Source organism: Hemitrygon akajei, chromosome 7, assembly GCF_048418815.1.
Source record: "Hemitrygon akajei chromosome 7, sHemAka1.3, whole genome shotgun sequence".
Lineage (NCBI taxonomy): Eukaryota > Metazoa > Chordata > Chondrichthyes > Myliobatiformes > Dasyatidae > Hemitrygon > Hemitrygon akajei.
Window position 1 is genome coordinate 28,051,991 of NC_133130.1, and position 24,523 is coordinate 28,076,513.

General features: G+C 40.5%; 1 protein-coding gene across 1 annotated transcript; it reads left to right on the forward strand.

The window, feature by feature from the left end:
- Window positions 1-4,924: 4,924 nt before the first annotated feature.
- On the forward strand, window positions 4,925-23,054 carry qpct (glutaminyl-peptide cyclotransferase). Its single transcript, XM_073050558.1, has 7 exons — window positions 4,925-5,114; window positions 12,764-12,910; window positions 14,723-15,004; window positions 15,741-15,914; window positions 17,447-17,546; window positions 20,033-20,149; window positions 22,422-23,054. Exons 1-7 carry the CDS (start codon window positions 4,998-5,000, stop codon window positions 22,565-22,567), a joined length of 1,083 nt encoding a protein of 360 aa, XP_072906659.1. The 5' UTR covers window positions 4,925-4,997; the 3' UTR covers window positions 22,568-23,054.
- The last annotated feature ends 1,469 nt before the right edge of the window (window positions 23,055-24,523 follow it).

Genomic DNA, 24,523 nt, shown 5'->3' on the forward strand with positions numbered 1-24,523 from the left:
AACCCTCTGGAACAACTCTAGTCATTGGCAGCCTGTCAGAAAAGGCTCCCTTTATTCCCACTCTTTGCATCCTGCCAATCAGCCACTGCTTTATCCATGCTAGAATCTTGTTTAGCAGCCTCATGCGTGGCACCTTGTCAAAGGCCTTCTGAAAACTCAATTACACAAAATCTGCCAATTCTCCTTTGTCTATCCTGCTTGTTATTTCTTCAAAGGATTCCAACAGATTTGTCAGGCAATATTTTTCCATGAAGGAATCCATGCTGACTATGGCCTTCTTTATCATGTGACTCCAAGTACCCTGAGACCCCTTCCTTAATGATAGATGCCAACATCTTCCCAACCACTGACGTCACACTAATTGGTCTATAGTTTCCTTCCTTCTGCCTCTCTCCCTTCTTAAAGAGTGAAGTGACATTTGCAATTTTCCAGTCTTCAGGAACCATCCCATAATCTAGTGATTTTTGAAAGATCATTACTAGAACATAGAACAATACAGCACAGTACAGGCCCTTCGGTCCACAATGTTGTGCCGACCCTTAAACTCTGCCTCCCATATAACCCCACCTTAAATTCCTCCATATTCTTGTCTAGTGGTCTCTTAAATTTCACTAGTGTATCTGCCTCCACTACTGACTCAGTCAGTGCATTCCATGCACCAACCACTCTCTGAGTAATAAACCTTCCTCTAATATCCCCCTTGAACTTACCACCTCTTACTTTAAAGCCATGTCCTCTTGTATTGAGCAGTGGTGCCCTGGGGAAGAGGTGCTGGCTGTCCACTCTATCTATTCCTCATAATCTCTTGTATACCTCTATCATGTCTCCTCTCATCCTCCTTCTCTCCAGAGAGTAAAGCCCTAGCTCCCTTAATCTCTGATCATAATGCATACTCTCTAAACCAGGCAGCATCCTGGTAAATCTCGTCTGTACCCTTTCCAATACTTCCACATCCTTCCTACAGTGAGGCAACCAGAACTGACAAAAAAAGATGGCTAAAGTGAACTTAGATCCCTTGGAAAAGAAGAAATGGGAATTAATATTGGGTAATGTGAGGCTTAGAACTACAATTTTGAATAAGACTTCACGTTTAATGTGCCAAAGAGAGATGTTATGGATGCTATGGGAGGTGAAGATCTCAATACAATCATTATCAGTAAAGAGGCAGTTTTGAGCAATTAGTGGGCCTGAAGGTAGACAAGTCCCCTCATCCTGATGGAATGCATTCCAGGGTACTGAAAGATATGGCAGAGGTTATAGAATAGGCGCTGTGATAATTTAACAAAATTCACTGGACACTGGGCAGGTCCTGTTGAACTGCAGGACAGTAAATGTCAAGCCACATTTTTTAAAATGATGTAGGCAAAAGGCAAGTAAATATAGGCTGGTTACCTTAATGTCTGTAATTGGGAAAATGCTTGAAGCTATCATTAAGGAAGAAATAGCAAAACATTTGGATAGAAGTGGTTCCATCAGCATAGATCCAGGAAGCACAATGGATGAAGAGGAACAGGTGGATGTTGTACACTTGGATTTCCAGAAGGGGTTCAATAAGATGCCAAATAAAAGATTAATCCATAAGGATGCATGGAGTTGGGAAGAATGTATTAGCAGAGAATTGGTAAACCCATAAAAGGCAGAGATTTAAGATAAATGGGTGTTTCTCTGCTTGGCAATCAGTAGTGTAGAAAGTGCCACTGGGATCAGTGCGGGCCTGCATCTGTTTACAATATACATTAATGATTTGGAAGAGTGTACTGGATATAGTGTATATACATTTGCCAATGACACTAAATAGAGTGGGAAAACAAATTGTGGAGAGAATATGCTAAGATATAGAAAGATTAAATGAGCGAGCATGGATCTGGCAGATGGGGTACAGTTTTGGTAAATATGAGGTCATTAACTTTGGAAAGAAAAATAGATCAGATTATATTATTGGTGAAAGATTGCAGCATACTGTTGTGCAGAGGACTTGTGAGTACTTGTGCATGAATTGCAAGAATTTTGTTTGCAGGTTGTTTATTTTTTTAAGGAGACATTTGGAATGTTGGTTCATTGCTAAAGGGATTTAATTTAAGAGCAATTGTACTGGGCACTGGTTATGCTGCAATTGTACTGGGCACTGGTAAGGCTGCATCTGGAGTACCATGTGCAGCTTTGTTCTCTTTACTTCAAAAAGGGCATATTGGCTTGAGAGGCACTGCAGAGGAGGTTTATTGAGTTGGTTCCGGAAATAAAGGGTATTAACCTACGCAACACATACAAAATGCTGGTGGAACACAGCAGGCCAGGCAGCATCTATAGGGAGAAGCACTGTTGACATTTCGGGCTGAGACCTGTAAGGACGGATTGAGTTGCCTGGGGCTATACTTTCTGGAGTTTAAAAGACTGAGGTGGATCTTATAGAAACATGCAGTATATAAAATTACGAAGGGGACAGGATAAAGTTAGGAGGCTAGAACTTGGGGACATAGCCTCAGGATTCTGGGGTGGGGTGGAGGAATGCCAGATTTAGGATGAAGATAAAGAATGGCTGTTCCTCCCAGAGAGTAGTACATCTGAGATTCTCTGCCCAGTGAAATAGCAGAGGCTGTTAAATATACATATTTAAGACACAGTTATATAGATGTTTGAATAGTGATGAAATTAAGGGTTTTAGGAGAAAGACAGGTAGTTGGAACTGAGTCCATAATCAGATCAGACTCAACAGGCCAGACCACCGACTCTGTTCCGATGGCTTATGTTCTTTTGTCCAATGGATTCCTGGACAGGCCAGAACTGTGGTTCCCCTTCTGTCATTTCAGAACTGGCTGGTTAAAACTGATAAAGTTCCCTGAGTATGAAAGGTTTGCTCATTGATGACATGTTCAAAATGCACATCTGGTTTCAATCATACAACATCTGTAAAACGACTCTATTGTAAACAGTTGGGACAGAATATTGTAATCATCAGGGAGGTCCAGAGCAGGGCAGCATTTATTAAAGGGGCAGTAACTCTTCTGAAAGGACAGGTTTCACTATTTCTTCAGGAATAAGTAAAAATAGTCTCCTTTTGGGGAATACCAGTGCAGTAGTCATGTTATTGGAATAGTAATCCAAAGGGTTGCAATAATGATATACAAAATGCATGTTCCAAGTTTGCCCTGAACTTGTTGATCTTTCTAACATTCAGGAAAGAACAGGCAGTATCCTGAATGTGACCATGAAGCTATCAGATTGTTGGAAGTCCACAAATGGTCCATAGATGCCCTTTCAGGATGTCTCCTGTTTGTAACTCCAGATCCACCCAATGCTGTAGGCACTGAAACATTGTCTGGGGGACATTTAAATGAGATCACTGCAGTTCAAAACCCACCTTCCTCGCTTGCCTGCTGGGGATTAGTAATAAATGCCAACCTCGTCTAGAGTGAGTACAAAGAATAATTTTGTTCATGAAACGATCGGCACATAATTCAGTTGATGATGCATTTTGTATTACATTGTCTTCTTGCAAACAAATACAAAGTAGATTGACAAAATAGTCTTCCACAAAAATTACCTTTTTAAAGTCAGATTAGATCACCAGCTAACAACACATTGTCATACTAATGGGAGAGTTTTGAAAGTAGAAGTCTGCTTTGTTTTCAGAATATGTGAAACATCTTAGGATAGGGCAACATAGTTGAAAAACCACATAACTAAAATTTGTACCAAATGTGTGGCTTTGTACCTTTACTGTTTGTTGAAAATAATTAGATTCTTTTCAACCATAGTTTAAACTTTCCAATCAGATGATCTTAACTTTGATCCAAACATTTTAAATAAGAACTAACAGAAGATGAAAATGTTAGCCCACTGTTCACCAGAACATTACTCTGCACAGAAAATTATTATAGTGGAAATGTGCATACTGGAATATAAAAACATAAATTGTAGCCCTGAAATTCTGTCAAGATGCAGATGCTTGGAATTTTCTCTTCTGTGATCTTTCAGCTCAGTCATAACCTGATGCCACCAAATATATCATTTTTTCTGTTTACTTGCCTTATGTTAACTGGCTTGGTGAATTTCTGCTGCAGCAAAGATGCTAAATAAATGTTGTGGTTGAATGAGGAATGCTTGTCTTGGACAGCACACTGTTTAAAGAGTCCAGTTCCCTGACAATTTTCTGGACCTTCAAAGAATGAGAATAGCTTTGATTCACAAATGGTCATTTCCCCCTGTATTAGCACTTCCTTCTCAGTAACCTCTGATACTTCAGTTGATATTAGCCTCAACTGTGGCCCCTTCAAGGAGTACCAGCGGTGAAGAAGTGATCGTAGAATCGGCTCAGCAGTGAGTTCTTCTGTGACCTACTGGCACTTATATTGTCACATTCACCATGGGGATGCTACCCAATGAGGTTATCAGCAGTTTGATGAGGGGTTATTAGAAAAATATCAGAGAACATTAGCCTTTAAAATGGCACAAAAATCACTTAGCACAATATGTGCGATAAACATGTTGTGCCACCTTGTCTTGTTGCTGAATGTTCTTAAAATAGCTTTATTTGTTACAATTCTGAAATAGCAGCAGCCATTCATAATTTTTCAGTGATCCGCAGAACATTTTCCATTAAAATAATTTAATGCTATGTGTGTTTAACAAACCATATGGAATTCGCTGACGTTAACTGCTTTTCCAGGGGAAACTGAAGCAGCTTTAAAACGTCTAAGAGCTCTCTATGTTCAGTTAGGATTGCATTTTTTTTTAAAAGAAAGCCTAAACAGGAGCATAGCCAATAAAACACAATAGATCTTGGTAAAGATAATCTCATTCTTCATTTGCCAATCAAATGGAGTCTGGAAATGACGTAAGTGAAAATTCAAAGCTTTTTAAGTGCCCTGAAGGTTCTGATTTGACTCACAAAATTGCTCACTACTCTGTGACGACAGAAAGGGAGAGAGAGAGAGAGAGAGAGAGAGAGAGAGCAAGAGGATAAGAAATTGTGTGTTTGCTTATTTCCACAGTGAGAGATGGCTTGCAACAATATCTTGAATTTTCTTCTATGTGCAATTTTAGTTAATTTGCCAGCAATTTTCTGCCAAGTGGAAACACAAGGAGAATACAAAGCTCCGTGGACAGAAGAAAAGGTAGGTTTTATAGATTGAAGTTCCACTGTGAAGCAAATATTGTGCACAAAGGTTATGCTTTATATTTTAAAATGGAGAAAAAGGCAGGAGTTTTCAGCTGAGCTTCTCTTTCTCTGAGTGTTCTTATTAATAGGATACAAGGTACAGCATCACTAGAAAAAGAAATCACCTCCTGTATTTTGGTAGTAAGCATGTTTTCCATACAGCCAGTTTGCAATTCAGTTTTTTCTATCACCTAACTTCAATAGAATGCGTAAAAAAATTTGAAACTCCTATTTTAAGCTGGTGGGGGGGGGGGATGGTAGTTCACAACCAGAGATGGCATGAAGCTCTGGTAATTTTAAGTCCTGGGTTTCATTGCAAACACAACAGAATGGATTCTCAGTGGAATCTGTCTCCTGGCTAGTAGACACAAGAGCGACAGAAATCCATCAATGCCAAACCTCAAAGAATGCCACATATGGTGAAGGGCATCCAGAAATATGGTGGTGGGATATAGAATCCAGGAACCAGCTTCCTTGTGTCATCTGGATCTGCGTCGCTACTTCACCTCATAATTAACCTCATCCCCCTTTGTCCAGGCTTCATGAGCAGATCCAGTAGTAAGCCTGACATAATGTCTCTAATCCATGATGAGTACTAATCAACTCAACTTTCAAATGCTGTTGACATTTTTCAGTGAATAGCTGCCAAATTCCTAGGCATTTAAACTAACTTGGGATGGTTACAGTAATCAAAATCAGGTTTATTATTACTGACTAAAATGTCATGAAATTTGTGGTTTAGTGCCAGCCGTACGGTTCAAAGACATTAAATCCTATAGATTAAAAAAAAGAATAATACAAGAGAAAAAGGCAATGTTAAGAAATCTGATGGGTGAGGGAAAGAAGCTGTTCCTAAATCATTGAATGAGGGTCTTCAGGCTCCTTTACCTCCTCCATGATGGTAGAAATGAGAAGAGGTCATGTCCTGGATTGTAAGGGTTGCAGTTTCTTGAAGCACTACCTCTTGAAGGTGTCCTCAATGGTAGGAAGGGTTGTACCTGTGCTGGAGATGTCTCTCTCTACAAACACTTGCGATCCTGTGTATTGCAGGCTCCGTACCAAGTTGTGATCCATAGAAATCTTTAAGGTGTGTTGATCTCCCTCTCACTGTTGTAGGAGTGATATCTCTCTTTCCCTCATTAGTGAGAGAGAGGGCCTGTTGAGATATTGAAGTGTTGGGCTCTAGATCGTGGTCTTTGGGGGCTTTGCTGTTGCTTACATGGTGGGTGGGGGGAGGGGCTGACACACTTTAGTGGGGTTAGGGGGAGGGTTAATGCTTTTGTTGCTGGTTCTGAGTGGGGAGGGGGCCTTTTGAGTTCTAACACTTTTTCTGTCATTACTTTTTTTGTCTTTTCTTCTGTTTTGTGGATGTCTGCGGAGAATAAGAATTTCAGGTTATACAGTATAATGTATACTTCTCTGACGCAAAATGGAACCATTGAGTCTTTAATGTCTTCCAAATCTCCTCAAGCTCCTGATGTACTGACATAATAACTCAGACTCCTAAGACAGTTTTCGTTTGGTGCCTAAAGCATCACATGAAGATGGTTTCATAAATTCAAAGCAATTTCAAAGCATAAATTCAAACCATTTCACCTAATCCAAATATTAAAACTCTTCCATACACATCCAAGTAAATTTGGTAAGGTTGCTCCTTCTATCATTCCTTAAGGCAGTGGGTTCCAGATTCTAGCTGAGAAATGTTTTCCTCAACTGCTTTAAACCCTACTATAATTATTTCAAATCTATCCCATTCATTTTGGGGCCATCCTTCTGATTCAGTCTCTTTAGGTCTATCATAATTTTACACAAGTACATTCTGGCCTACCTTCAAACATTGCAGTTCTAAAGAAACACACTACTCTATCGGATATTGTGAAATTCACAACAAAGAGTGAAAATCATGTCACAAATTTGCACTCTTATGAATTCCAGCAGCTGTGTGCTGAGGATGTCATCTTGAGTGGTGATGAAATGTTTGAACTCTAATTGCTCCGCGAATGCTGCAACGTCAAATGGTGTGATATCCTTCAAAGGGACTGTAATTTTGTCCTTTGATGACACAAGTGACTCTCTCCTTACCCCTTTATGTCCTTCATGGGGATTAGTCTCTCCGTGTCTTCCTGGTTTGGCCATCCCTCACTACCGATCCCTGCCTCACCCTGGTGCTAACCCCCGCTGCTCTCAGATCTGATGCAGGTCTTGAACAGAAACATTCCAATTCCTTTGCCCCACAGCTGCTGTTCAACTTGTTGAGTTTCTCCAGCAGTTTGTAATTTTGTCCTTTGATATGAATCCATGATAGGAGGTTCTCCTTAAAAATGTGCAAGTTACATTTTTTTCCTTTTTAATGTAACTGACTTATTGAGAATCAATACATCTTTAGTCCACCCCAGTGTGAACCACAATACAATTTATTTTGAATGAATGTAATCAACAGCCGGGAATGCTGGCTGTATTGGTTCCAAACTTGAGCATTGTTATTTTAGTACTTGTTCAAACTGGCAGTGATACAACGGGACTTAGTCAAGAAACTCTCCTCCAGATAGTATAAACTTTCTGCTTGGGATAATGTGTAATAATTCAGGGCTTCAAAATTTGGTGAGTTAACAATATATAATGAATTTCATGGCAACAGTTATAAAATGTGTATTTGCATTAAAGTTGCAACTGTAAACTACCGGTGTGTATTTTAGATGCAGAATTTTCCTTTAGAAAATCAGGAAGCTAGTAAAATGCTAGAGTTGAATAACACTGCTTCCCCATGTAATACTAAAGTATTTTCATTCATATCTTTTACTACAAAATGACTGCTGTAACAAGTCGTGTTTTAAGATATATTATTTATGTTATTATACAGTACTGTGGAAAAGTCTTAGGCACTCTATATATATATATATATATATATATATATATATATACACACACATATATCTAGAGTGCATAAGACTTTTGCACAGTACTGTATATTACGTCTTTCAAGTTACCAAATAACACTTAATATTTAAACACAAAGTACACTGCAGGTGCTGTGGTCAAATCAAGACGTACAAAAAGGCTGGATGAACTCAGCAGGTCGGGCAGCATCCGTTGAAAGAAGCAGTCAACGTTTCGAGTCGAGACCCTTCGTCAGGACTAAAGAAGGAGAGGGCAGGGGCCCTATAAAGAAGGTGGGGGGAGGGTGGAAAACCAATCAGAGGAAAGATCAAGGGGTGGGGGAGGGGAAGCAGGGAGGGGATAGGCAGGAGAGGTGAAGAAGGAATCTAAGGGGAAAGCACTATGGGTAGTAGAAGAAGGCAGAGTCATGATAGATAGATAGATAGATAGATAGATAGATACTTTATTCATCCCCATGGGGAAATTCAACTTTTTTCCAATGTCCCATACACTTGTTGTAGCAAAACTAATTACATACAATACTTAACTCAGTAAAAAATATGATATGCAACTAAATCACTATCTCAAAAAGCATTAATAATAGCTTTTAAAAAGTTCTTAAGTCCTGGCGGTTGAATTGTAAAGCCTGATGGCATTGGGGAGTATTGACCTCTTCATCCTGTCTGAGGAGCATTGCATCGATAGTAACCTGTCGCTGAAACTGCTTCTCTGTCTCTGGATGGTGCTATGTAGAGGATTTTCAGAGTTTTCCATAATTGACCGTAGCCTACTCAACGCCCTTCGCTCAGCTACCGATGTTAAACTCTCCAGTACTTTGCCCACGACAGAGCCCGCCTTCCTTACCAGCTTATTAAGACGTGAGGCGTCCCTCTTCTTAATGCTTCCTCCCCAACACGCCACCACAAAGAAGAGGGCGCTCTCCACAACTGACCTATAGAACATCTTCAGCATCTCACTACAGACATTGAATGATGCCAACCTTCTAAGGAAGTACAGTCGACTCTGTGCCTTCCTGCACAAGGCATCTGTGTTGGCAGTCCAGTCTAGCTTCTCATCTAACTGTACTCCCAGATACTTGTAGGTCTTAACCTGCTCCACACATTCTCCATTAATGATCACTGGCTCCATATGAGGCCTAGATCTCCTAAAGTCCACCACCATCTCCTTGGTCTTGGTGATATTGAGACGCAGGTAGTTTGAGTTGCACCATATCACAAAGTCCTGTATCAGTTTCCTATACTCCTCCTCCTGTCCATTCCTGACACACCCCACTATGGCCGTGTCATCAGCAAACTTCTGCACATGGAAGGACTCCGAGTTATATTGGAAGTCTGATGTGTACAGGGTGAACAGGACCGGAGAGAGTACGGTTCCCTGCGGTGCTCCTGTGCTGCTGACCACCGTGTCAGACCTACAGTCTCCCAACCGCACATATTGAGGTCTATCTGTCAAGTAGTCCACTATCCAATCCACCATGTGAGAGTCTACTCCCATCTCCGTTAGTTTGTGCCTTAAGATCTTGGGCTGGATGGTGTTAAAGGCACTAGAGAAGTCAAGGAATGTAATCCTCACAGCACAACTGACCCCATCTAGGTGAGAGAGTGATTTGTGCAGCAAATATGTGATAGCATCCTCCACTCCCACCTTCTCCTTATACGCAAACTAAAGAGGATCCTGGGCGTGCCTGGTTTGTGGCCTCAGATTCTGTATTATCAGCCGCTCCATGGTCTTCATCACGTGTGACGTCAAGGCAACAGGTCTGAAGTCATTCAACTCCTTTGGTTGTGGTTTCTTTGGTACCGGGACAATACAGGATGTTTTCCACTGTCTGGGTACTCTTCTCTGCTCCAGGCTCATGTTGAAGATGCGCTGTAGTGGTTCTCCCAGCTCAGTCGCACAGGCCCTCAGTAATCGTGGGGAAACTCCATCCGGTCCAGCCGCCTTGCTGGTACAGATCTTCCTCAGTTGACCTTCCACCTGTGCAGCCGTAATCCTGGGCGTGGGCAAGGTCTCCTGTGAGTGGCTATTTTCCTGTGAGGGAAGTAAGCCTGGTGTGGATTTCTGCGGTGAGGATGAGATTGAGCTGTTGAACCTGTTGAAGAAGTTGTTCAGCTGGTTCGCTTTCTCCACATCTCCACTTATGTTCGCCCCCCCGCTTTGCACCGCAAAGAGGTGATAGGCAGTTAGAAGAGGAGACAGAGTGAAGGTGGGATGGGGGAAGGGAGGGGGAAGGAATTACCGGAAGTTGGAGAATTCGATGTTCGTACCAAGGGGCTGGAGACTACCCAGACGGTATATGAGATGTTGTTCCTCCAACCGAAATTTGGCCTCATCATGGCAGTAGAGGAGGCCATGTATGAACATATCCGAATGGGAATGTGAAGGAGAGTTGAAGTGGGTGGCAACCAAGAGATCCTGTCTGTTGTTGCAGATGGAGTGGAGATGCTCGACGAAGTGGTCCCCCAATCTGCATTGGGTCTCGCCGATGTAGAGGAGGCCGCACCGGGAGCACCGGATGCAATAGATTACCCCAACAGACTCACAAGTGAAGTGTTGCCTCACCTGGAAGGACTGTTTGGGGCCCTGAATGGTGGTAAGAGATGAGGTGTAGGGACAGGTGTAGCACTTACGCTTGCAGGGTTATGTGCCAGTTGGGAGATCTATGGGGAGGGACGTGTGGACCAGGCAGTCGCAGAGAGAACGATCCCTGTGAAAAGCAGAGAGGGGTAGAGAGGGAAAGATGTGCTTAGTGGTGGGGTCCTGTTGAACATGGCGGAAGTTGCGGAGGATAATATGCTGGATCTGGAGGCTGATGGGGTGATAGGTGAGGACAAGGGGGACACGGTCCCTGTTGTGGTGATGGGAGGATGGGGTGAGGGCTGAAGTGTGGGAAATGGAGGAGATGCAGGTGAGGGCATCATTGATGGCCGCAGAAGAGAAACCATGATTCTTAAAGACAGAGGACATTTGGGATGTCCTGGAATGGAAAGCCTCATCCTTGGAGCAGATGTGGCGGAGACGGAGGAACTGGGAATAGGGAGTATAATTTTTGCATTTGGCAGGGTGGGAAGAGGTATAATCAAGGTAGTTATGGGAGTCAGTGGGTTTATAGAAGACGTCAGTGGATAGTCTGTCTCCAGAGATGGAGACCGCGAGATCGAGAAAGGGGAGAGAAGCGTCTGAGATGGACCAAGTGAATTTGAGGGCTGGGGGAAACTTACTTATTGAGATACGGCACAGAATTGGCCCTTCAAGCCTCACGCTAGCAAGTCCCCAACTTAACCATAGCTTAATTACAGGGTAATTTACAATGACCAATTAATTTAACCTACCTGTAGGTAACCCATGCAGTCACAGGGAGGACATACAAACTCCTTACAGGCAGTGGCAGGATTTGAACCCCGGTCAATCAGTACTGCAGTGTTTTCACCTTGACACGAAAGAGTATTTTTCTGTTGATCAGTGTCAAAAAAGCCAAATTAAATCCAATGTGTTTCAAAGTTGTTAAACAATAAAACATGAAAACTTCCATGGGAGTGAACATTTCTTATGGGCACTGTAGATACTACTTTGTATATGTGCCTAAGACTCTTGGACAGTACTAAGTTTATGTAAACATAGTAAATTTGACCTTTGCCTGTAATTACTGTGCTGTTCTTGCTGCTGCAAAAGTGAACATTCATGCAGTTATACCTTGTGTATATATGCCTATGACAACAATAAACTAGAAATTGAACAATGGGAAAATAATGAGGAGATTAGGTATTTGTCTGTTGCAAGAGGCATCTTCAAGTGATATTCCTCTCATTCAGTGTTCTCTGCATTACTACAATATCTCGAAAATTGGGCAGCAAATGCATCTCTAGAAAAATGAAGCTACTATAAGAGGTCTTGTTCTGACAGAAGTAAGTATCTGATTCCATGATTTATGATGTCAGAATAATAAAACAAGATTAGACAGTGGATTTATTGGCCTATTTCAGAACTCACAGTTTTAAGGCTGTAGGCATTGTGTTTTTGTTTATCCCAACATTTTAAAACCACTGGAAAAATTGATTATTTTGTCCATTTAGCACTGTAGTAATATCATCAGATCATTATGTGCCTTGTCACATGAGGTGGGCAATGATGGTGATCATGATTGTTCTTGGCAACTTTTTCGAAAGAAGTGGTTTGCCATCGACACCTTCCGAACAGTGTCTTTACAAGATGGGTGACCCCAGCCACTATCAATACTCTTTAGAGATTGTCTGCCTGACGTCAGTGGTCGTATCACCAGGACTTGTGTTATGTACCAGCTGCTCAAAAGACCATCCACCACCTGCTCCCATGGCTTCATATGATTCTAATCCAGGGAGCTGCACAGGTGCTACACCTTGCCTAAGGGTGACCTGCAGGCTAGTGGAGGGAAGCAGCACCTGATGCCTCCTTTGGTCCACCTCACCACCCATAGTAATACAGTACACAGAGCATTATTTATGCAGTATTCTTTGTCTAATCTATGGTCGACTTTACCGTGACTTGTTGATTGGCAGCACTGAGGAGAAGTGATTTTAAAATCTAATTTAAGATTTATATATATTATCTTTTCAAAAGTGTTAAAATATATGGTTGTGGTGCCAAATCTCCTAACAAATGCTGAAAAATTGTGGGGGTAACATAGAGACCTTAAATTATCTCACATTCTCAATGTTCTCACGCCTCCAGCTATTTCATAAACCCAGATACCTGACTACAAATGATGTCCGCAATATGACTTCACTGACCAACATTTCCATCATGTGGTACAATTATCTGAGACCAATGCTTCGGGAAAGATACTCTGGATCTATTGGAAATGTTGCAGTGCGGCAGGTGAGCGAATAGGGTCTGTAAGACAATGGCTCAATCAAATTTAATTTGTCTTGGAATGTTTCTGCATTAATTAAGCTGTTTTTTTAACTGAATCATATTTGACTAATGAAAAGGCTAGTTAGAAGTAAGTGTCTTACCCTGAACTTTTCAAACATCTGAGATTCATCTGCTTGAAAAGAGTCATTAAGATTTCTCACCATAATCGTTGGGTAAGATTATTGCCGGCTCCAAGGGCAGTCATAGCCGAAGGGTGGTAATGGGGACGAGCTCCCACTGTTAAACAAATGCCCTTCACGGCGTGCGTCTCAATCAGCCTCTGACAACCAAGGCCGAGTCCTGGCCTTCATGAGTGGCATAGTTCTCACTAACAGGAGAAGGGGCAAATGCTGACCACTGGCACCTTAAAACCAGTTGTTCCGGGCAGCTGGGGCTCATTAACCATGGATGGTTGCTCATTTAGGGGAGGGAAAAATCCGATTTCAAACCTCCGCTGCCTTGTGGCTGTACCCGTTCACGGGAAAGGCTTTGGGAGTAAAGTCCGAGGAAAGTTCCGGAGTCGGAGTCCTGAAGGCGGCTGACTGTTGTACCCAGCACTGGCACGGCAACTCCTGCAATGCTGCTGGCACCAAACTGTATCAACTTTAGTCGTCCCTTTGGACCTGTCATCAGCATGGAGAAGGGGATCCAATGCATGGGCAACAGACGGATCTCCACATCAACTCTGCCCTGGCTTGCGCTGTGGAGAAGCCACTCCCAGTGACTACCAGAGGCGCAGTACCCATGGAGGAGGCCACAGAAAGATTATTGCTATTACGGTTCAAATAATGTTTAAGCTCCCCTGTTACTTTCCTGGAATGCCTTTTTGACTCCAAACTGCAGATGTCAATTCTTGTCCAATTTGGTTAATGTTTTGCAGCTTTTTGACAAATAAACAATTAATGCAATGTGCTCACTTTCTCAGCTGTGGCTCAGTGGTGAGTAATCTATATCCAAGTCAGATGATGCTACATTCAAGGCACACTCCCAAAGCACAAGTATCCAGGCTGTTGCGCTGTATGAATTCTGACCTTTTGGATAAAATAGAGACCACACCTGCCCTCTCAAAATTGCAAATAGCAGTTTCCATGACATAATTTTGAAAAACGAGCAGGAAAGACACTACATTACAACAGTCCCTAACTAATTTATGTCCATCATTGTTGTAAAGGGCTCCAGAACATTCTGGAAGGGATATGAAAGCCAAAATAGAAATTAGTCTTTTTCTCAGTATCTTCTCCATCGCAGGGGAGTACCTTGAAGCTTTAAAAGTATGCTACAACAATTACCAAGAATGTTATTTAAATGTTATAAATTAAAAGTGAACTTTCAGGTAAAATCCCTATTTTTTTCAAAAGAAGAAATCCTGATGCTCTTATTATTTAATTGAAGTGAGGGCAGGTATTCACCAGTGCTGATGAAAGGACTTGGCCCAAAATGTCAACTGTTTGCTCTTTTCCAGAGATGCTGCCAGCATTTGAATTTCCACTGTGTGCGGACGTTCTCGGGCAGGTGTTTATTTGCTTGGCTTCTACAATTGCATTATCAGATGTAGAAAGCTGATAACTGAAGCAAGAAAGCAGAACTGACAACAAGACCACTTCATATTTTCTTGATCACATTTGCCCTGGACATGACTGCCAGTATTTTAGATAATGACTCAAGTTAAGAAAGTCAACAGAAATAGCAGAATAAAATGTCTGTTAAGCAAAGTCTTTTTTTGAACTATCTTTGATTCCTTTACACTTGTTAAATTGTTTTTTTTTCTTTCCACAGCATATCATAAGTCAGTTAAGTGAACTCCAGGCTGACTGGGTAATTGAAGAGGACACTTTCCAGGAGGCAATACCCTATGGAACAGTTACATTTTCAAATATCATTGTGACGCTGGAACCCTCAGCCAAACGCAGGCTGGTGCTTGCCTGTCATCATGATTCAAAATACTTCAATGAGTGGTGGTACAACAGAGTTTACATGGGTGCCATAGATGCTGCTGTGCCATGTGCTATGATTTTGGAACTGGCTCGGTCACTGGACAATTCATTACTTCATTTAAAGGTATTCCTTAATACATGATACATCAATAACCACGAAGTTAAATAAGTAACTTGACAAATTAAAACATCACTTTATGTTTGAGAATATCTTAACAGAAATTTCATCTCCGTCTGAAATTTACTAGATGTTCTATTTTTTAGTGAGGATATATTGACTTTGGATTATAAGATCATAAGGTATAGGAGCAGAAGTAGGCCATTTGGCCCATCGAGTCTGCTCTGCCATTCAATAATGGCTGATCCAATTCTTCCAGTCATCCCCACTCCCCTGCCTTGTCCCCATTCCGTTTGATGCCCTGGCTAATCAAGAACCTATCTATTTCAGCCTTAAATACACCCAATGACTTGGCCTCCACAGCCGCTCATGGCAACAAATTCCACAGATTTACCATGCTCTCCTAAAGTAATTTCTTGGCATCTCTGTTCTATATGGACATTGTTAAATCTTGTCTTGTCCTAGACTCCCCTATTACGGTAAATAACTTTGCCATATCTAATCTGTTCAGACCTTTTAATATTCAGAATATTTCTATGAGATCCTCCTGTCATTCTCATGAACTACAGGGAATACAGCCCAAGAGCTGCCAGACATTCCTCATATGGTAACTTTCATTCGTAGAATCATTTCTCGTAAATCTTCTCTGAACCCTCTCCGATGACAGTATATCCATTCTAAAATAAGGAGCCCAAAACTGCACACAAATAATTTGTATTTAAATTATTTTTCTTTTGTTCAGAATACCAGGGGCAGGCCAGATCTTACACTGCAGCTCATTTTCTTCGATGGAGAAGAAGCATTTCAATATTGGTCAGAGAATGACTCGCTGTATGGTTCTCGACATTTGGCACAGAAGATGGAGAGGACAGCTTTTCCACTTGGTTCAAATGAAACCAACATGCTGCATGCAATTGTAGGTAACATCTGAGTGCAGAAAGTGAACCTGACTGAGAAAATACATGTTGAAGAATAACAATTTAAATCTATGAAGCACAAACTAAAGTCAATGTTCATAAAGATCTATTAAACATCTTCCCACTTTGACTTTCTGGAAAGTGATACAACAGTGTCATGTTTAAGCTACTGGATGAAAAGCCAGAGTTGTAATATTCCATGCCACCAGACAAGCTGGGGAATTAACATTAATATCAGAGTGAATAAATCAGAGTTCTGATTTAAAAGTTTATTGCAATAAAGTAACCTTGAACTATAAACCAATTGGTTTACTGTCGACCTGATGGGGAGAGGCTGGGATGTTTTCATGAGTGTGAGTCTCGAATAAGGGGATGTAGTGTCAAGGTAACAGGACAGTTATTAACTTGAATTACATGGAAATGTGTTCTCCAGAGGATGGTGAATTTCTGGCTCAGTGGGTGGCAGAAGATCAATCAATAAAAGTGTGTACAAGTATATAAAAGATGGGCATTTATAGATCAATGAATAAAATCACACAGAGAAATGACACAAAAGAGGAGTGAAGGGCAGCAATGATCAGCCATGATCATAGTAAATGACAAGGTTGTCTTGAAGACCCAAATTATTTACTCATGTTCCAAATTTCTTGTGTTCGTGGCCTCTTTGGGGATCAAAGTATTCCCCTCTGTTCAAGAGTCCAGTGGTTGAGAGGTAATAACTGTTCCTGAATGTGGTAGTGTGGGAACTGAGGCTCCTGTACCTCCTTCCTGATGGCAGCAGGGAGAAGAGAGCATGGCCTGGATGGTGGGTGTCCTTGACGATGGATGCTGCTTTCTTGTGATAGCACTCCATGAAGATGTGCTCAGTTATGGGAGGGCTTCACCCATGTGGACTGAACTGTATACACTACTTCTTTATGGCTCCTCCATTTCAGGGTATTGGTGCATTGATACCAGGCCACGATGCAACCAGTCAATATACTCTCCACTGCACACCTATACAAGTTTATCAAAGCTTTAGATAACATGCCGAATCTTCAGAAAATTCTAACAACGTAGAGGCACTGCCGTGGTTTCTTTGTAATGGCACTGACATGTTCAAACCAGGACAGATCCCCCAAAATGATACCAGCAAGCTCACACAAAGTCCCATGTGATAATGATCAGATAAGCAACTTACAAAATGTGGAATTGTGCATGAAATTTGGCAATGGATACTCATTTTGTCTTCTGCGAGATGTCCCCACTTGAAGCAAATAGGACTCTAATTTAATACAGTACTTCATATCAAATATATTTCTGACTTGTTCCACTGGAATTACAGGCCAGAATATTGTGTGGGCATCCCTGGAGTGGGGCTTCATGTGCTTCAGTTTGGAGGCAATGTGATACTAACATAGGTACCACTGACATTTGACAGTAGATATGTTAGTCATGAAATAAATACTCGATAGGAAATTCTACAAGATCTTTTGGCTAGTCAATAGGTATTGAAATATCCTTATTGATAAATTACTTGCATTTCTTTTAGGATTTATTTGTGCTGTTGGATCTCCTCGGTTCTCCAAATCCGAGAATTCCAAGTTACTTTCCAAATACAGCTTGGTGGCATAGAAGACTGCAGCTAATAGGTAACTCAAATTAGTAAGCATTACTTACATATCGATAATTATGTAGTTGATGGATTTTATGCATCACAACAGTTGTGGATCCTCCCTTGCATTTTGCAATTTTTACTTTTCTGCATTGTATTTACCCTCTAATTATTGACTGCATGACCAATACTCTTGTATTTTCTCCTTCAGCTGTGACACTGGAAAACCTTGCACATGGAATTCTTTTCAATAACCATAATAAATGTCATTTTCCCTGAAAGAGTTCTAAAAAAAAATTACTTTAGATTAACTTAAAACAATTTTAAGTGGGACCATAATACCAGAAGATATATGAGTGTCTGCTCTGCCATTTCATCACAGCTGCTCCAATTTCCCTGTCAGCCCCAATCTTCTGCAGTCCCCCCATATCCCTTCTTGCACTGACTGATCAAGAATCTATCAACCTTTGCCTTAAATACACCCAATGACTTGACCTCCACAGCTGCCTGTGGCAACGAATTCCACAGATTCACCACTCTCTGGCTAAAGAAATCCTTCCCCATCTCCGTTCTAAAAGGACTCCCTTCTATTCTGAGGTTGTGTTCTCTGGTCTTAGACTCTCCCAGCATAGAAAACATCTTCTCCACATTTACTATTCGAGGCCTTTCACCATTTGACAGATGTCAATGATATTCACCCCCCCCCCCCCCGCCATTCTCTGAATTCCAATGAGTATAGGCCCAGAGCCATCAAGCACTTCTCATTTGATAAGCACTTCAATCCCAGAATCATTTCTGTGAACCTCCTTTGCACCCTTTCCAAGGTCAGCACATACTTTCTTTGATAAGGAGCCAGAACTGCTCACAATACCCCAAGTGAGACCTCACCAGTGCTTTATAAAGCCTCAACATAAATACACCAGAGCCGATAAAAGCTGGAATATGGAGCACGAAACATACTGCTAGATGAACAAATAATGTGCTGGAGGAATTCAGCAGGACGTGCAGCATCTGCGGGAAGAAAGAAAACTGTCAATTTTTCAGGTTGAAAGCCTACATTAGGGCAGAGAGTAGAGAGGAAGAAGTCGACCAGCAGTGAGAGGAGTGTTGAGAGAGGATTCCAAAGCAATTGCTGAAGGAACTCAGAAGATCTAGCAACAGTTGTGAGGAAGAAAAGAACTATTGATGTTTAGGATTGAGATACTTCTAAAAACTTGAGGAATAAGTTTTGAAAAGACTCAGCCTTTGTATAGAAAGAATATTTTTCCTACTGCTTCTCCATACAGACACTATGCAATGAACTCTGTTACTTGCAAACAAATAAAACTGCAGAATATCTAACTGTTGCAAAATATCTAAACTATGAGTACTTACAGCAGTAAGTGCGGTTGTCATCTTGCAGAGCCAAGGATTCATATGAGAAGCACTGAAAAACTAAATATTTGGAACCTTACACTTCCAGAGATTTTTAGACTTTGAGCTCACAGTATTAAATAATATAAACCCCATACAAACTGAAGAAGGAGTAGAAGATGCAGCATAAAGACTTTTATTCTCCTCACCATTCCATCTGCTGGAAAAGAAATGCTGAAGAAGTGCATCTAAGGACTGGATAATTTTGTCATCAGTTGCAGGCTGACAGTGCAGCTGGACTGTTTTAGCTCAAGCGACTTCCCTGTTTGTTTCTTTGGTTTTAGTTTGTGACCCTACTTTCTGGCAGTTCACAGAATGTTTTAAAGTGATTTACAGCCACTGGAAGCAAAAGACATTTCCATGTAAAAAAATATAAAATACTTGGTATTAGAGAGTTTGGTTGTCAGTATCACTTTCAACAGAAGATAAACATTAGGTCAGGGAGGGAGTACAAACAACATAAATATATAGATAACACAGAATAAAGTAAAAATGTGATTTATGCAACAACAGGAAAGACTCTACGACAGTTGCTACATTATGTGTGTGTACATCATTTGTATAAAAGGTAATTTGCTACATTATTGGAATAAAGGGAATTCTGGAAAGGATATGAAGGCCACTACAGAAAACAAAGTATTTTTTCAGTATCTTGTCATCAATTTAGTTGATCAGCTGGAAGATTTAAGAGCATGCCACAACAATCACCAAAAATGGTATTTGAATATTTTAAAATACAAGTGATTAATTAAAAGTGATACTTTAAAAGTGAATCTTCAGGTACGGTTACTTCATATTTGAAAGGATACAGCCTGTTGCTCTTATCATTTAACTGAAGGATACATTAAAGTAGTATTTTCCTTGTTCAGCATTGTTGAGGATAATTTTCAGCTCTCTATGGATAATCAATGACATTTCAAGCATTTTCTCGTTGTTGTGATTTTGCTGTCGTTTGTGTAGATTATTTGTGATTCTAGAAAAGATAGAGTATCAGTATTACAGTGTTATGATAGGTTACAGTGGCAATGCATTAATGCTGGAAACATATGGAGTTACTGAGTCAACTATAAAAAGTGATGTAACTAACATGTGTTTAATGTTATCCAACAGAACGACGCCTTCATCGTCTGGGTTTACTGAGTGACCATCAAAGTGAGGTCAAATACTTCTGGACCAGAATGCGAGCTGCGCACGTTATTGATGATCATGTGCCATTTCTGCAGCGAGGTAGAAGATAATCATGAATCATAATAGATATGTTAATATTTTGTACATCTTCTATGCTTTTGTACTCAATATAGAGCTACAAAATGGGACTGATCAGATTTTAAAAAGCTTGTAGGACACAATATATAATCAAATGGCCCTTCTGCACTCTTTCTCACTGTCACATTTGTGAAAAAAAATCCGAAAGCAGCTTATGAGCTTAAATCTGATGTAGCAAACTGTCTAAATGCAAGATCAATTCAGAAGCTGCTGGAAGAGAAAAGCTCTCCTTCTGCATTATTTTAAAAAAATGAGCCAGAATCAGGTTTAATATCACCTGCATGAGTCATGAGATCTGTTGTCTTTGCAGCAGCAGTACATTGCAATACATAATAATAGCTGTAAATTACGGTAAAAAGAATACATATTAAAGAGGTTAAATTAAATAAATAGTACAAGTTTTTTTAAAAAAGTGAGGTAGTGTTGATGGGTTCAATTTCCATTCAGAAATCTGATGGCAGAGGGGAAGAAGCTGTTCCTGAGTTGTTCAGGCTCCGTAACCTCCTTCCTGAAGGTAGCAATAAGAAGAGGGTGTATCCTGGGTAATGGGGGTCCTTAATGCTGGATGCCACCTTTTTAAGGCAATGATCTTTGAAGATGTCCAGGATGCTGTGCCTCAGTCCCCTATGATCGAGCTGACTGCGTTCACCACTTTCTGCTGCTTATTTTAATCCTGTGCAGTGCCCCAACACACCATCCCAGCCGGCAATGCAGCCAGTTAGAGTACTCTTCATGATACATGGAGAGAATACTAATGCATTCTGTTAAAATTCCTACTGCCTTATGAGAAAATTAACCCATTTAAAATAGTGACAAGTATTGAAATTAACAGCCTGTCAATCAAATATATAATTTACACCCAGTTCATCCAATGTTTGCCTGAATCGACTTGCAGAGATGAGTGGATTATTCCTCGACAGCCAGATGCCAAAATACAGACTTAGAAGCTCAGTTTATCAGTTTAAAATGATATATTTTGGCTTGTTTCACTACTTTTTATTCAATTAATGGACTTCAGTGCAATTGTTTTTTGAAAGTTAAGTTCTGTAATTTTATTCTATATTCAGCATACCTACTGATGCACCATCAATAACTCTCTAAGACGTGAGGCGAGATATAGGTTTTTATAGGCTGGAAGAAAGAACAATCAGCAATTGACCACCATACTACATCCTGGAGACTGAGGGCAGGGCCCAGGCTCCAATCGCCTTTATACCGGGGTCTGTGGGAGAAGCCACAGTCAGTGGGAGGAGCCACAGGAGCAGTCAGCGGTGGGGGGGGGGGGGGGGCCTGTCCAGACAGGTATATGTAGTTCACCACACCTACAAGACCACCAATTCTCACCTTTCTCTTGGGCATACTCTCCCTTCTCTCATTTCCCCTTCCTGCTGAACTCAGTGGAATCATTGAATAAAATGAATCTCAAGGTAGTATATGGTAACATACATGTACTTTGAGAATAAGTTTACTTTGAACTTATATTCCTGCCCAATTCCTGCAACACCAAGTTCATAAAAGCACTGCAGTTGAGGGAAAACATGATTAAATGCCAACAGCATTTTGCTTTACAATTATTCCCTCTAGGTAATATTTGAAAATAATGAAGAGTTGCATATCATAGTGTGGAGTGTCCTCTTGTCTTATGCCCAGTTCTAGCCACACACCATAATGTCCCTTCTTCCCCCACCCAGCCCCATCCCATACAGGGCAAGTTCACCACTGGGGTTCAATGCCGAACGAAGCCTCGTGCATTTTAATAAGGGATGAAATTCAAAGGAGTCTCTACATGGATATATTTACTATTCTTTTAAGTCTAAGTTTATACTTTTACAATGTAAAATGCCTCAAAAAGGCAGTGTGCATTATTAAGGATGCCCATCACCCAGCTCATGGCTTGTTCTCATTGATACCATCGAGAAGGAGGTACAAGAGACCGAAGGCATACATTTAATAGTTCAAGAACAGCTTATTCCCATCTGCCATCCGATTTCTGGATTTACATTGACCCCATGAGCAGACCTCCCTATTTTTTTTATTTCTGATTTACCACTACTTATTTAATTTAACTATTTAACATATATACTTAACTGTAAATCCCATTTTTTGGCTATTATTACGTATTGCATTGTACTGCTGTTGGAAAGTCAATAAAGTCAGCAAAGCCAGTGTTGGATATTGATGGAAATGAACCCCAGGAGAAGTCAATTAACTTTTCACTGTTTTGGTTTCACAGGTGTTCCCGTTCTGCATATGATCCCGACACCTTTCCCTCAATTGTGGCACACCATGGAAGATAACGAGGTTAATCTTGATCCAGCAACAATTGAAAATCTCAATAAAATACTGCAACTGTTTGTTTTGGAGTATCTCAATGCATAAATGATCCCTGAAGTTCAGTGAACAATGGTCATGATAGAGTTAAGTACTTCCAATTAAATCATTTCAAACAGCAGACCCTCTATGCTGCCTTAATGTAATTCAAAAACCATTATTACAATCATACAAACTTACCCAATTAGCATCTGATTGTATTTAATGTGCTGCATGAATGAATATTGAAAGACACAAATCAATTACTGCTTACGTTTTCTGAAATTTTGGTAAACAATGCATATTTGTGGTAATTCCTCAGATAATATTCTCATCAAGATTCAAAACCTTACCAGTGAATCTTATATTTGTATGTTGCATGTGTAGCAATACGCAGCACAGTTATGGTACACATTTTGTGTAAGCTATAAGTTTCAACACTAGAGTATTCAGTTCTGGATTTTATGTTTTGAGTTGTGTACCAGAAACAAGTGCTTACTTTATAACGTTACTACGTACATCATGTGAATAAACTTTTGAATTTAGCGGATGACAATTGTGACTTTTGCCTCTGCTTCAAGACATTTTGCTAGATCCAACAGAATCAAACCTGTTGAAGTGAGTTAACGACCAGCTGACATGTTGGCACACATTTAATGCATGATCAAAGACAAACTTCTGACTAAAACTGTATTATTAATAATATAAGTATGGTGTTTCTAATAATAGAGCAGCTTAGACAGCATTTTTCTGACAATATGAGTCTCGGTGCTTTGCCGTCCCTGACAGGATTGTCACCAGCAGAGGTGAAACTATATGTTGCTGTTCACACACTTTAACAATCTAATCACACCAAAAAGAAGGGAATACAAATGAATAACATGATCTTTTACACTGTGCACAGTGCAGGAGATTATCCTTGGTTGATCATGCCAAACGTTAATATAGGTGCTGAACTGAATTTCTGAAGAGTCATAATACCCAGTTAACACTATGGACAGAGATTCCACTGAGGAAGAGCTCTGCTTTCACCACCTGCATATAAAGTATACAGTTCCATATTGGTTTTAATTCCCTACTGTGAAAATGAGCACCAATAATTTCAGTCTCTAATCATCTCAAAAATTGTACTACATCAAATAGAACTCATTCAAAGGGATTTGGTGCTAATTCCTTTTCCTAGACCCTGGGTCCAATAATATTGTGAACCAAATTTTAACAGTTTGCTGTGAGCCAGAACAGCTTACTACTGAATTGTTTCATTTTAAAAAAAAAATTCAAATCTGTGATGTTGGAGTCAGTGGCAAAGCCAAAATGTTTTATTACCCGTCAGCCTTTAAAAGCTGACAGGAAGCCACCATCTCAAAGAGCTGCAGTTTGTATGGAGAAAGCACTCCCACAGTGATTTGAGAGTCCAGTCACAATATCTAGTCTCAAGGATTTACAATATATTTACAAGTCAGGACAGTGTATAACTTGAAGAGAAAGCTGAAGGTGATGGTGTTCCCAAATGCCCATTGCACTTGTCCTTTAAGGTTCCTCGAGTTTGAGGGATTGGGAAATGCTTGTAAAGAAATTTTGGTGATTTTGAGACATAGCATTCTGTAGATGGATGTTGCTGATAGATTAAATAATATTCCATCCAGTATCAAACCTGCAACTAACATATTTCAATTGGGGAGATATTTAACTTTTATTGAAAATATAGTGCTTTATAAGAAATTTGAAACTTGATGTTCAAACAGCTTACAGTAAGAAGTGCTTGTAAGAAGTATTTGCGCCACCCCCGGAAGTTTTCATGCTTTATTGTTTTACAACATTGTATCACAATGGATTTAATTTGGCTTTTTTGACACTGATCGACAGAAAAAGATCGAGGGATCTCGGAGTCCAAGTTCATGGGACACTCAAAGCTACTGCACAGGTTGACTCTGTGGTTAAAAAAGCATAAGGTGCATTGGCCTTCATCATTCATGGGATTGAGTTTAGGAGCCAAGAGGTAATGTTGCAGCGAGATAGGACCCT